The 15,523-nt window shown below is 38.2% G+C and overlaps 1 protein-coding gene across 1 annotated transcript; it reads left to right on the forward strand.

The window, feature by feature from the left end:
* Positions 1 to 1,023: 1,023 nt before the first annotated feature.
* Positions 1,024 to 2,746, forward strand: LOC144627963 (galanin receptor type 1-like). The gene has a single exon (XM_078485990.1). The coding sequence runs from the start codon at positions 1,237 to 1,239 to the stop codon at positions 2,605 to 2,607; it is 1,371 nt and encodes a 456-aa protein (XP_078342116.1). The 5' UTR covers positions 1,024 to 1,236; the 3' UTR covers positions 2,608 to 2,746.
* Positions 2,747 to 15,523: the final 12,777 nt, after the last annotated feature.

Raw genomic sequence — 15,523 nt, forward strand, 5'->3', positions numbered from 1 at the left:
CTACCAAATACATCACGTTCATTTAATTTTCTCGCGTTTTGTGGTATATTTGACAAATCTTGGCGGAATTGCATTTAATAATACATGTATTTATGTATATAAGTTAAAATAAACTTTTTAAAGAGGCAAAAGAGATCGTTGGTACACAAAAAACAAAAGATTTATTTGTTCATTGCTTGACATAAACGGCACGTAAAAATATTTGTAATTTCGTGACGGAGAGGAAGAAAAGTAAATTAAAATTTGCGTGGAACTTATGAACAAAAATAGAATCGAGAATTATTGGAGATTACCAATGATATGGCAATATATATTCCTGACATCACGCAAGGCAGAATTCAGTTCCAATTTCCAAAATAACAGCAATAAGAAAGCGGCCGAGCAGTTAAGCAATCAATTTAAGTAATTTACTTTTTATTTTAGTTTTAAATAATTCCTGGTGTACTTCGCTAACCAAAGTGTTCATTTTCAACCTTATGTCAGTCTTGTGATCCGAAGGTCGGAACTCGACCTTTTTAAAGAGTTAAATAAGACTTTTCCAACTGAAGGACATAGCTTAGTAAACCGAAACCAAAAAACTCTCGATGGTATTAAAGCTTGCGTGCGTTATCGGTATTTTAACTTCATGATCAGTATTTACTTTAACTAATCCTTTCTCCTGTGTGAGACTCCAGTTGTTTCTTTTAAAGCTGAAGTTTTGAGGAACAAGATTAAAATCACTTGGATGCGATTTACCTCAAGGAGTCTGTTATCGCCTTAACAAATAGTTTAGCGACAACAAGGCAAAACTAAACAGAACTTTTCTTAACAGAGAAATTAATGACATTTTGCTGCAGCTTTCCACATAATACGAGGAGGAAGCCGAAGGTCAACTAGTTTCCTGTCATTGTAAACTGAGTCCCCGCAGAGGAATTGTATAAATATAAATGACGAGCTCATTTAGCACAATGTCAGTTGTTTAATCATGCGCGGACATCTCAAAACGAAACCCCCGGCACGCATTTTATCATGATACCCCACTCAGGGAGATCGGAGATTACAGCAGAGGAGAAAGGTTAAAAGATACCATTTCGCTAAAATTTTAATTTATTTTCAACGATTATAATCAATCGTCAATCACGACAAACGGTTGACTCCGCCCGCAGATAAAAAGGTGAATTTTTGGTTTCATATCGGAAGAAGTCAGTAGGACTATTCAGCTTGACTGCGTTGGTGGATCCCACGGAACGCGACATTATGAATAGAAACATAACGACAACCGAAGCAAATGGTAGCTTCACGACTTTACTTCCAGATGAAGCGCAAGGAGAATCGACAGGCTTCAAGATCGCAAAGATATGTTTTTATTTTGTTATCCTTTCTGCAAGCACCTTCGGGAACAGCATGGTCGCTCACATAATTAACACCACCAGAAAAATGCGTACTGCGTCAAACTTTCTGATCCTAAATTTGGCCATTTGTGATCTGGTGACGCCGTTGATAAGTATCGTTTTTGACTTTGTCCTTGAAGAAAACAACTACGAATGGATCTACGGAGGGGTTATGTGCAAACTCTTATGGCCAGCGCAAACTTACTTCACTTGTGCATCTTCGTTGACTCTCGCTGCGATATCCCTGGATCGCTACCGGATTATTATGCATCCGTTCAAGACACGACTGTGCATGAAACAAATTATTATCCTGATTTCCGTTGTACACGTTTCTTCGCTAGCGGCGGTATCTCCGTACGGCTATGTTCTGGCACTTACAAACGGTTCTTGCGAAGAAACCTGGCCTGCATTTTCCTACAGACAAGCTTACACGTTTTTCTTGTTTCTCGTTCAGTATGCATTGCCTCTAGTCTTCATGGTGGTCATGTACAGTTTAGCCGTCCGCGCGCTTTATAACACCTCGGCACGGACGCGCGAAAATTCTATCTCTGCAAATACGCCACGGATTCTCATCAAGAAAATGAAGCAAGAAGCCAAAGAACAGAAAAAGCAGCGAGGAGTTTCTAGAAGCAACTCTGTATTTAAAAAACTTGGCGCTCTTAAAGCGCGAAGTATTTGGAGCACTCCAAATGCAAGAGCGACAAAGATGTTTATTGTGGTCGTGGTTGTCTTTGCGATCTTTATGTTTCCCAACCAAGTTGTATGGCTATGGGCGGATTTTGGCGGAGGTATTAACAGTCAAAATTTTACCAAACTTTCAATAATCTGCTGGTTGTTTACATATACTAACTGTGTGGTTAATCCGATAATTTTTGGAGTCTTTAGCAAAGATTTTCGCAAGGGATTTAAGAAAATATTTGAGAGTATCATCTGTTGCGAAAGAACCGCTGCGAAAAAGAACGGTGTAGAGAAGTTTCAGTTTCAAAGCACTTCTAAAAGTGGTTCGGAGTCAACGGAATCAAACACTGTTGTAACAGAGTACAGAAAGGACAGTAAAGTGTCATTTCTTCTTACTCAAGCCGGTGAACAAGCAAAAGGATTAGACGTAAAACCGAACAAACACATCCAAGAAGAGGGGTTGCGCCTTTCACGGAATATTTCTTGGATAACGCTGCAGCAAAATCTTTCAGCAGGCACGATTCAAACCAGACAAACACGAGTATGTTATCGAGTTTAATGCCCGAGGGCGAATTGATACATTTGAATGACTATTTAAGAACGAATTTTGTTAAACAATGGGATGCTTTGCCGAACTCTATTTCATGTGCTGAAACTTTGAAAAATGCTCTTAACAGCTCGCCGGAGACATACTGTTAAGAGTGCAAATTTGTTAGCTATCAAGGACTTTAAACTTTTACTCTTTTTGTACAATGTTGTGCGGGTCAAACTCGCCTATTACTAGGTTATAAATTTAGAGAATAGATTTGGCATTTTTCATGTGCATTGTAAATTCACTGCTGGGTGTAAAATTCATGCTGCGCCATTTTGTATAGAGCGCTATTAAGGGTCCTTTTTTTGTGTAAGCAAGCTTTGTTCACTAAGCAGTTGTGAAATCACTATCTAAACTCATTGTTTTATTATACATAGTTTATTACCGTTGTCTTAAATGCAAAGTTTTTATAACATTTTTTAAACATAATCCTTGCATTTTGCATGATCATTTTTCTGTAACTAAGATTTTCTTAAGGCTACAAGAGGTTTAACCTAGGTGAATATTACATTACGAAGATGATCTGGAATTAAAACAACTTTGAATTGTTCCTTTGCTTACACTTACAAGACCTAACAAGTTAATCCCGAAAAAATTTAATACTCTACTCTTATATTGTTAAGAACGGAACTCGAATGCATATTTTTGTACATGCGTACGTGTTTTTTTAACGATGATTTTTGTTTGGATTAACCTATCTCAAACATACAGAATAAATAAATGCAAGGCTTGAATGAAGTATAGGCCTTTCTAAGTCCTTTAAGGGGCGTAAGTAAAGCCCAAGGCAATGTCAGTGCAAAAATAAAAGTTAATAGGCTAATAGCTATGATAAATCTTTGTCAAATTATTTCTTTGTAAAGTCAGTGTTCCTAATGTATATATACATTCCAGTAAGTCTTGAACGTTTTAGCAAATTGCTTTCAATAATTTTACCAGAACAATACACTACCTTAAATAATAAAATCGTTTTGCGTTACGCCCAAGAGAAATGTATGATAAAATAGAAGTTGATACTATATTCTTGATCAATCTCTGAGACAGTGTTTATGTATATAAACATTCCTAAAAGTCCTCCACGTTTTAGTAAAGTGCTCTTAATAATACCACAGTCAATGCGCTGGGCATGAATTAATGAACTCGCCTTAAGATATTTCCTGTCCAATATCTAAAAAAATAAATATAAAAATACAAGGAATGTACAGCAATCCACAACGAGACTCGATCTTTTGAGCCTTGATTAAAAGTAGACCTGTAGACATGACTCAGTAAAACTGAAGTAGTTGGTCGAGATACTGTCTCCGATTTTCGTCTGCAGATGTACATCGTCGTGCGGTTTTCCTGTGTTGCTGATAGTACAAACCTTTTCCTGATTTCGAACAAAGCTTTTGTTACAATTATCGGCATCCGCTTCCCGTGCTTTTAGTCTAATACATACAAACTACTGATAAAGCGTTCATTCTCGCCCAAGGGAGCTGCATTTCAGCTATTCATTCATGTCTAGGAACCCACTGATTTGCAGTCCATTAGGCATTTGTGGTTTCCGGGTCCCCTTCTAACGATGTCTGAAAACCGTATCAACAATTGATGTAATTCATTTTTTCCGATAATCGCCTTTCCTTTTCAAACATTACATATTGTAAGCAGGAAAGAGTTGGCTTCCAAGTTAATTTGGAACAAAAATCCCCCACATCGAAAGACGCTTCAAAATACAGTAAATTCCCGATTTCTGGAAACCTCTATCTCCCGAACTTCTCGATAACTCGAACTAAAGCCACTTCCCTTGGATTGCTTCACGCGGTCGCACACTGCCGTTTTACCCTCGATTTCTTAAACTTTCGATTTCTCAAACCAATTTTCGTTTCCTTGGAGGTTCGAGAAACCAGGAGCGCACTGTAATCAAATTTTTATTGAAGAAAAACACTAAAGAAGCATTTTAATTAAATGAGCCAGGTGTGACGCAGTTCATCAAGAACTTTTTCCGCGCGAGGAGAACGCGCGTAATACTCCCACGCGCGGAAAAGAAAATGGGCGTTATCATCCTTTATTTTAAGGGCCTGACTTCACTATTCAAATTCTCCTCAGTGATCGTCATACATATCTTATTCTACTGTTGGAAGAAATTGTTTAAATCACAGTACCACGAAAAATGCTCAATCATACGTGACCGGGTTAATTGGGCTTAAATGAGGTGTACCGCGAGTTGTGATTCTGGCTACCTGTTTCATCGAGTTGTCTGTGAATGTCGCCTTACACAGAAAGTTAAAACCCTTAGCCCAGAACTTTTTGTTCGAAAGGGGATTAACAGCTTATCCGGAATTAAATGATAACCATATTTTATCCTTTTTTTTAAAAAAAAACCGGTGTGTTAAACTGTTAATTAAAAGTCACAACTCTAGAAAAGTCAAGTTCAACAAATGAATGACAAAAGAAAAACATTATAATAATCAATATTTTGAGCTTAAGAACTGTATCGTCAGGGAGAAGCTTTTAATTATGAAGGAATGCCAATTTATCGAACTTGTCGATAACTCGAACCAAAAGTCATTTCCCTTGGACTTCAGTTGCTTCACTAGCATGCTGAAATGTCTTATACGATTTATGTGCTGCGAAAATATGCTCAACAGTTCCAGAGAGTTTTTCGAGTTTTTAAAAAGGTCAAGTATTCAAATTTGAGTCCAACCTTGTATTAAATACCTGCCATGAGATTATTATAAAATATATAAAGCTTAATTGCGCCAACAAACGCTTTAATTTGTAAATGTCGAAGGACTCTTTGGACGAGCAGGCTTAGCTTTGATCATTTTGAAATCCATTCAATATATCTTAGCCATTTTTAGTTATCTAATATGTCACGATAACTACTGTAGTAAAAATATTGTAAGAATTTTAAAAGATTATTATAACGGGGGCCTCTCCAAGAAAACCCCAGAAGGGTTTGTCAGGAGGAAACAAACTATCTAACCCAAAAGGTTACTGTAATTTGTCGAGTATAGTCAAAATCAGACAATTCAGTTGTCAGGTTTGCTGTGTTCTTACTACTTGCAATTGTTCTCAAAAATCTTGCTAAAGTGCACACAAGTGCAAGTGTGTGGGCCGCTTAAAGGCGTGTCCCAGCTGGACTCGCCCATCCTTGATAACTGCACCAGCATAGTGTAATCAAATTAAGGTTGTAATCAGTTTAGCATTTCCTTATTCAACTTAATCAACTCTACGCCAATTTGTTTTAGGTCACAGCGAGGTCAGCATCGAAAATACTCGTTATTGCTTTTCCATTCCATTTGATTCCCCTTGAGAAAGGTTTTTGTACCATTTTGCTTTGAGGTACTGAAGCAATGAATGACCTACATTCGTATTTCCTCCCAAAACGAGTTTGTTGCCAAACGGTTGACTCTTGGCAAACCCGCAATAGCATTGGCTAGACAGACACGAACTTGCGTGCAGATCTCATACATCATGGCCGAAAAGAATCAAACAAAATCGTCTTTAAAACGATTTTTGCGATATTCTTTCCTAAATAGTTCACCCTCCGCCCAGTGAGTTATGCTCACACAAATAAACTGTTCGTTATCGGTTTCTAACGGCTTTGACCTGAGTTTAATTAACTCTAGGCTTCGCCCCTTACCTTGCAAACTACCAGCCCATGGAATCTTCGAGCTCGTATTTTTTTTTAATAGCAACAGAAAACTTCAATTATGTAGCAAACATATTGGCGGCAAAAAAACCTTCACAACGAAAATTACGCGCGTGGGAAGCCCGCGCTTAAAAAGGGCGTAACTTAATTGTTCGCCATTTTGCCTTTTAATTTGTTTTTAATTGACGCAAATTAAAACTGAAGACCCTTAGCCTGACTAAAGGGTTTTGGAATCGTTAATCAAACATTTTAACTTTAAACATTTTATATTTACAGTGTAAATTTGAGTTGCGTTCAAATGTCCAATTCTGTTAAGTAAGTTAAGTAATCAATATTGTATTAGTATTCAAAGGTTGCTGACCAACGAGACCAACGATTCTATTTCAACTATCCCAGCGTTGTCTTAATGCGGGGATGGGCTCAATTTGAAAAATAACACTGAACAACTATATTTAAATTAGTTTCACGCTACATCCGCATCCTACCAAAAGAAAATCGGCAGAGAAAGGGCCCCCTTAGCGATTTCTTAAGAGGAACGAGTGGATCTACGCAGTTAAGATTGATATAAACTACATCAAATTGTTACTCAACAACAACAACAAAAACAGTCATTTGTGAAAAGACACGACTCGTGACTGATCATTGCTCTTGACAAAAGTTATCAGCTAAAAGTGGAGTACAGTTGTTTGATTTGAGTTATTTAAGCGACTTTTGTGGCTCGTTACACTAGTAAACATTATTTAGACGTTTAAAATGGGGTCAGATAGGGCAAACGTTATAAAAATATGATAACGGCAATATGTTCTAGAAACAAGCAAATGTCACAAGTTGCCGCATCCACCCTGCAATCAGTGTATGTGCTTTGAAATGGATGCTTTGTTAGTTTATCAAGCATAAAATAACAATAATATAAATTAGTAAGTGGGTAGGTCAGACAAGGCAAAACCAGGGCTTTACAAAAATGATAAGAGTGTAGTTCTAAAAAAAAAAGTAAAAATAAAAATAACTGTCTATTTTTTTAACCTTGTAACTATCTTTGATCTTATATACACAGGCTACGCATAAATTCCACGTAAAAGAAATCGAGTGAATTCATCAAATAATTACTGACCCACAAAAATCCTATTGTTCTCTCTCTGCAATATATCGAATATTGCAGCCATGAACCAAAACATCAGTGTGGAAACGACTGAAATCGTCTATTAATGTAGAGAGAGAAAAATAGGGTTTTAGAATTGTCAATAATTATAATAGATAATTACTTCGGCTCACAGCATTATTGGGAATATTGCAGGCAGCTTCGGCCTGCGGCCTAAGCTGAAGTAATTATCTATTAAAGACAACGGGTTAGGTCTTGTTCTGTAGGTACAACTTCAGCGCAGTCGTAAAAATTATCTTCACTATGGCACACACTGATTTTTGGTACGAACACTGGCAGGCAATTTCATGTAAAGTTTAATTAACTGCGAGTTTATTGAACGGGTTCAAAAACCTTTGATGTAGATCTTTTCATTCTGGCGCTGATATTTAGATTTTGGGTTATTTTGGGCACTGAAAATTGGACATAAACTTTAGCCGTGTCTATATCAGATATAATGGCACTCATTTAGCATTAATTTCCTTTATGTTGATGAGTTTTTGAATTACTTCACAATAACTTAGTGATATACCCACAGACTAGACATACATGGGCGAATAATTATTAATCTTCAGATAGCGGTGAACGGTTGGTTCTTTTCGGACGAAAGCCAAGTGCGCGAATGAGAAGCGTCAAGTCCACGAGAAGAACGGGAAGGAGGATTGTGGGACTTCTCTTCATAAGTCGTGATTTTGTCGCTCGGTTTGCTTGCTTCGCAGCCATAGGGACCTTTTTTCCAGGAAGATGTACGACATTTTCTAAAAGTAAAAGAGTGCACGTAAAAAAACATGTTCTTTCGGCGAAAAAACGAAATAACCGTGGTCATTTTAACTACGAGCTTTACCAAGACTGTGTCGCAGTGCAAAAACAAGTTTTCGAAAGGTCGGCAAGCTCATAAAAGTAATAAAAAGATGACATAACATTCCTTAAAAAACTCAGCCTCGTGGCGATCATGCTGCTCACAAAGAGGATAAAAGAAACCTTTTGGGATAGCATATTCTTCTTTTAGAATTTCGCTTAATTAAAACTTATGGTCAAAATCTCGTTTTGTCGTCAGAACTGTATTCACGAGCCCAGTGACCCAATTATCGATATTGTCACCCTACCAGTATTTTGTAAGGTTGTACTAAAAGTTACAGGTACACATTTTTACTCTATTTTTACTCATTTTTACTATTGATGGAGAGAGGTGCTGTAAAGAGTGAAGTGTCTTGCTATATAGAGATCACAACACAATGACCCCGTCCAGAGCGCGAGCCCGGGCCGCTCGCTTCAGAGTCGCAAGCGCAAACCGTTCAGCCACCGGCTCTTCTCCAACTTGAATTATAACATAGCTAGCGGAGCCGCGCAATTAAATTCAGTATACGTAAGCGTGCTCAAAATCCCGATGGAGCACGCTGATGACGTAATCGACAAGTGAAAATCTCACTGAGTAACTGAGCTCATACGCTGTGTTTTGCGAAAGCGATGATTATCTTCGGAATATGAACAGAGACCGTTAAAACGGAGACCGTTAAAGCGAATGAATAGTTGATCGCCACGAGGCTGAGTTGATCGCCACGAGGCTGAGTTTTTTAAGGAATGTTATGTCATCTTTTTATTACTTTTATGAAAGAGACCGTTAAAACTTAGACCGTTAAAACAGAGACCGTTAAAACGGTCTCTGTTTTGCTGTTGCGCTAAAATTGACAACTGAGCAGGCTTTGTAGGAGATTAAATAAAGAGTAATTCTACTTGATCAGTGCTGTCAGTTATCGCCTGGGTGAGCCCCCTCTCTTGTGATCTGAAAGTCCCGCCAAAGCCGAGGAGGGCATTGGAACAAGAGCGTTCAGGGGCGGATCAAAAAAAAAAATCGGGGATTGTGGGCCGTAGAAGTTGCTTGGACAACTTAGGGAGAAAATAAAAGGAATGTACAGCAATTCGCAAAGAGACTCGATCTTTTTTCAGTAGCCTTCAGTAAAAGTAGACAGTAAAACCGAAGTAGTTGGTTGAGATATAAACGTCTTTAATTTTCCCCGGAATTTTCGTCTGCAGATGAACCTCGACGAGCGGTTTTCCTGTTAGTCCCAACCTTTTTCTGATTTTGAACAAAGCTTTTGTTACAGTTATCGGCATCCTCCGCTTCCCGTGCTTTTCAGTCTAAAACGTACAAACTACTGATAAAGCGTTCATTCTCGCCCAAGGGAGCTACAACACTTTAACTATTCATTCATGTCTAGGAACCCACTGATTTGCAGTCCATTAGGCATTTGTGGTTTCCGGGTCTCCTCCTAACGATGTCTGAAAACCGTATCAACAATAAATGTAATTCATTTTTTCCGATAATCGCCTTTCCTTTTCAAACATTACATATTGTAAGCAGGAAATGGCTTCCAAGTTAATTTGGAACAAAAATCATCCACATCGAAAGACGCTTCAAAATACAGTAAATTCCCGATTTCTGGAAACCTCTTTCTCCCGAACTTCTCGATAGCTCGAACCAAAAGTTTTTTCCCTTGGATTTGCGTCACGCTGTGAGTGTCGAAACACTGAACCACAGTTTTACCCCCCGATTTCTTCATTTTTCTATTACTCTAACCAATTTTCGTTTCCCTTGGAGGTTCGAGAAAACAGGCTCGCACTTTATTAAATCAAGTTTTTATTGTGGGAGAAAAAACACTAAAGAAGCATTTTAATTAAATGAGCCAGGCGTGACGCAGTTCATTAAGAACTTTTTCCGCGCGCGAGGAAAATGCGCGTAATACTCCCATGCGCGGAAAAAAAAATGGGCGTTATCATTCTTAATTTTAAGGGCCTGCCTTGAACATGCAAATTCTCCTTAGTAGCCGTCATACATATCTTATACTACTGTTGGGAGAAATTGTTTAAATCACAGTACCCCGCAAAATGCCCAACCATACGTGACCGGGTTAATTGGGTTTAAATGAAGTGTACCGCGAGTTGTGATTCTGGCTTCCTATTACACCGAGTTGTCTCTGACTTAGTAAATGTCGCCTCACCCTTAGCCCAGAACTCATTGTTCGAAAGCCGATTAAAGGCTTATCCGCATTTATATGATAACCATATTTCATTATTTTTGTCTTAACGTTAAACCGTTAATTGTAAGTAACAGCTCTAGACAAGTCACATTCAACAAAAGAATAACAAAAAACATTACAAATAATCAATATTTTAAGCAAAGAAAACTGTATCGTCAGGGAGAAGTTTTTAATTACGGCGGAATACCAATTTCCCGAAGCTGCCGATAACTCGAACCTAAATTCTTTTTCCTTGAATTTCAACTGCTTCACTCGGTGAAAACATTTCAGCATGCTGAAATGTCTTATACGATTTATGTGCTGCAAAAATGGTCTTCATAAAACACTTTGTAATACTCCTGCTAATCGAGCTACCCAGACGTGAGACGTCACTGGGGAAATATGCTTAAGGGTTCCAGAGAGTAATTGGAGTTTCCGAACAGGTCGATAATTGCCATGAGATTATTGTAAGAAAATATCTTAAATTGCGTCAACCAATGTTTTAATTTGTAAATGTCAAAGGACTCCTTTGAGAAGCAAGCCTTGGTCATTTTGAAATCCATTCAGGCTCAAATGTTTAGACGCGGGGGAAACTTGAACGAGTGCTTTAATTGGGCAGACAAGGGCAGTCGTCGTAAATTTCCTTGTGCTTATGCCGTGTTTTGTGGCATAACGGGAACACAAGAACAAGCGCAAGCACAAGAAAAGGAAAAATTTTGATGCTTGTGCTTGTGATTGCGCTTGTGCTTGCGCTTGTGCTTATGCTTGCGCTTGTGCTTGCGCTCGTGCTTGCGCTCGTGCTTGTGCTTGTGCTTATGCTTGCGTCAAGGCCGTTTTCACGGTGAAATAAAAGCTGTTATGCTTGCGTCTGTACTAGCACTTATGCCTTTGTCCCTAGAGAAAACCAGGCTTTACTATAAAATTATTGGAACTTTTTCTCAAAAATCATGCTAAAGTGCATACAAGCCCAAGTGTGTGGGCTGCTTAAAGGCGTGTCCCGGCTGGACCAGCCCAGCCCTTGATATCTGCACCTAGCATAGTGTAATCAAATAAAGATTGTTATCACTTTAAGATTTCCTTATTCAACTTTATTAACTCTACGCCCATACGTTATAGGTCACACAAGGTCAGCATCAAAAATACTCTTTATTGCTTTTCAATGTTCCGTTTCATTTCCATTCTATTTAATTCCTCTTGAGGAAGCTTTTTGTACCATTTTGCTTCGAGGTACCGCAGCAATGAATGACCAACATTTGTATTTCCTCCCAACACGAGTTTTTTCCCAAGTGAGTGACTATTGGCAAACTTGCAATCTGATTGGCTAGACAGACACCAATACCTACTATATCGGACTTGCGTGCGGATCACATACATCATGACCCAAAAAAATTCCAGCATAATCGTCATTAAAGCGATTTTATCGATATTCTTTGTTAAATAGTTCACCCTCCGCCCACTGGGTTATGCTAAAACAACTACAGTTGAACCCCGGTAACCCGAACTCTGAAGGGAAACGAAAAACAGTTCGACTTAGCAGGGTTTTCGAGTTAACCGAGTTAAAATGACTGAAAGTGGTCCAAGGGAGTTAGTTCGAGTTAGCGGGGTTGTTCGAATTATCCGAGTTCGAGTTACCGGGGTTCTACTGTAATATGGCTTTGATATCAACCGATGGAAATTTCCAGTTCTAAGCTAATTGTTAAATAGGAACAACAGAAAACTTCAATCATGTAGCAAACTTATTGGCGGCAGAAAAAACCTTAACAACGAAAATTACGCGCGTGGGTAGCCTGTGCCTAGGAATGGCGTAACTTAATTGCTCGCCATTTTGCATTTTAATTTGTTTTTAATTGACGCAAATTAAAACTGAAGAGCCTTAGCCTGACTTAATCGTTTTGAAATTGTTTATCAAGCATTTTAACTTTGAACATTTTATATTTACAGTGTAAATTTGAGTTGCGTTTAATTCTGTTAAGTAAGTTTAGTAATCAATATTATATTAGTATTCAAAGGTTGCTGATAAGACAAACGATTCATTTCAACTATCCCAGCGCGTCTTAATGCGGGGGTGGGCTCACCTTGGAAAATAACACTGAACAATTATATGTGAATTAGTTTTACGTTGCATCGATCCCCCGCCAAAAGAAAATCGGCAGAGAAAGAGCCCCTTAGCAATTTCTTAAGAGGAACAAGTGGATCTACGCAGTTAAGATTGATATAAACTTCATCAAATTGTTAACAACAACAACAACAGTCATTTGTGAAAAGGCAAGATTCGTGACTGATCTTTGCTCTTGACAAAAGTTATCAGCTAAAAGCGGAGTATAATTGTTTGGTTTGGGTTATTTAAACCACTTTTGCGGCGCTTTACACTAGTAAACATTTACGCGTTTAAGAATGGGGTCAGACAGGGCAAAACGTTATAAAAATAAGATAACGGCAATATGTTCTAGAAACAAACAACCATCACAAGTAGCCGCATATTTTATATCCACCCCGCAATCAGTACATTTGCTTTGAAATGAACACTTTGTCAATTTGTCATGCATAAAATAACAAAAATATAAATTAGTAAGTCAGTAGGTCAGACTAGGCAAAGCTGAGCTTTACAAAAATGATAACAGCTAGTTCTAGAAAAAAGTAAAAATAAAAATAACTGGCTATTTCTAGAAAATCATAACTATCTTTGATCTTATGAACACAGGCTTTATGCATTTTTCTACAGAAACACAAATTCCACAGACAAAAAATCAGAGTGAATTCATCAAAAACAACCGTTTGAGTTCTGTTCTGTAGGTTTCGCCATAATGTAACACCACTTTTGTTAGCAACTAACTTATTATTTCGTTAAGTAAGGGGGGGGGGGGGGGGGGGCAACTTCGACATGGCTTGTATTTTAAAAATCAAACAACATCAACGCAGCAGGAGGGCATTTTGCGGGCGCATGCGTGCAACCGCTGTACAAAGCCCGCGTGATCTTGGGAATAAAAATGGCGCGGAAGATTCAAACTTTGTTTTTTGTACTGTTTATCGTCACATAATTTAATATAGACGTAAATTTCGCTAAGAAAAAGTGTTTTGTGTGTGGCAAGGGTTTTTTAAAGCAGATTTTCTGGCCTGCTTCGGTATCGTTGTTGAAAATAATGGGAAAATATGTGGGACAGGTAGGAAAGCCTTCACCGACAAAAATCAAACAGGCCGTAAAAAGAGGAAAACATTTATTCGTGTGCTGGAGTGTGATATATTAGGATCAAAACTTCACATCAAATCAATTGCTGTAATACAAGCCGAGTGCGAGCAATATTATAGCTTGTCGAGAGATTTTTTGCCTAAAGGGACGGCCACCAAAGAAAAGGGTTTTCCCTGAGGGGAAAGACATGTTTGGGTGTTTTGCACATGATGCAGCTCACTGATGACTCTAAAGCAAGGCCAACTTGCCCTCGACTGGCAAACAGGGTTTCCTGGAACAAGAACTGCAGTTCTTTAAATCACATTTAGGCGACACAGAAGTAAAACAGCCGTTATAACAGAACGAACATCAATCTTAAAGAAACAAACGTTGAAATGAAAATTTGAAAATAACATTGTTTATAGTTAAAAATTATTTCTTAAGACATTTTATGCAGCAGTTATTAGAACGTTTCTGAAAAATATATATATCGCTTGTTCGTTTCATGCTATTTTTTGACTGGTGATCAAGGCTAGATTTTGAAAAAGGAGCCAAAAATGTACTAATTAACATAGTAAAATGTAAACAAATAGTCTACCAGCAAAGAATTACCATAACACTTTAAAATTAAGACCGATCTCAGTAATTCTTTTCTTGTTCAACGGAATAATTGTGGTACATCGAAATGTGAAGTTATTTTGACCAATGCTTAAGTTTAAGAAAATAATCACAAACGATAGTTTCTCTGTTAGAATAAACCAGCGAGAACGTACGTTAAAGAAAGCTAAAAATTACCACAATAGACCATTTTTTAACGCTACCTTCGCAGCATTAGACGATAGTTCAAGTTCTTCATGCTCCATATATCATCGGTAGACGCTGGAGATCAAGGTTAGATTTTGAGATTTTTGCATCGTGAGAACGATGAAATTGCAGTTTTATGAAAAATCTGAACAAAATCATGACCACTCGCTCAAACCCGGGATACTTGATTATAACATCGTATAGTTAAAACTGCTGTTTTATATTTTAGTACTAAGTAGCCGTAGCGCTTTGTCCGTTTAGATCTCCCAGCTATTAAAAACATGAGCAAGGTATTACGGTTCTCGACATTCGGTCGCCATTTTGTCCACGCGCAATGCTTAATACACATAGCCAAAGTCGATCAGATAAACGGCACGCCGACACCAAAGTATGCTTGTTGTTGTCAGAAGATAAAGCAAGGACTCTTAGTATCGTGTACAGCAAATAAAACTTAAAACACCTTTTATTTTGAGTTGAAAATTAGGCCATAAATTGTGAAAAATATGTAAACAATCGATAGCAGAACTTCTCTGTAGTGCGCACTAGCTCATATCGACGCATGCGCACGCAAAATGCCCTCCTGCTCATCAACGCAGTCGTAAAATAACTTTCAATGTGCCACACACTAATTTTTGATAAGAAGAACAGGCAGGAAATTTCATGTAATGACTGTAATGTTTAATAAACGAGCAAGAGTGCTTTATCAAGTTTAAAACACGAGGTGCAGCCGAGTGTTTAAGACTTGATAATGCACGAACTGCGAGTTTATTGAACGGCTTCAAAAACCTCTGATGTAGATCTTTTCATTCCTGCACTGATATTAAGATTTTGGGTTATTTTGGGCAAGAAAATTGGGCATAAACTTTAGCCGTGTCTATATCAGATATGAAGACACTTATTAATCGGGCGTGGCCGATTTATAGTTTACCCTTTGGTCGTCCTAGAGCATAGTCTCCTGTCGGCCAAAAAGACGGGGATAGCTTGGAGTTGCTACACAACCGCTACGGGTGACGCATACCGCAATGGTTTTCATTTTAGTTTTGACAGGAAATCGTTGCAGGCACACTTGGTCGACTTTTGGGTTAATGTGTAATCAGGTTGTGTTTTTTTGCTTCGGCGGAAGGACA

This window comes from Oculina patagonica, chromosome 10, assembly GCF_052425735.1.
Source record: "Oculina patagonica isolate OP01 chromosome 10, crgOcupat, whole genome shotgun sequence".
In the NCBI taxonomy this organism is placed as follows: Eukaryota; Metazoa; Cnidaria; class Anthozoa; order Scleractinia; family Oculinidae; genus Oculina; species Oculina patagonica.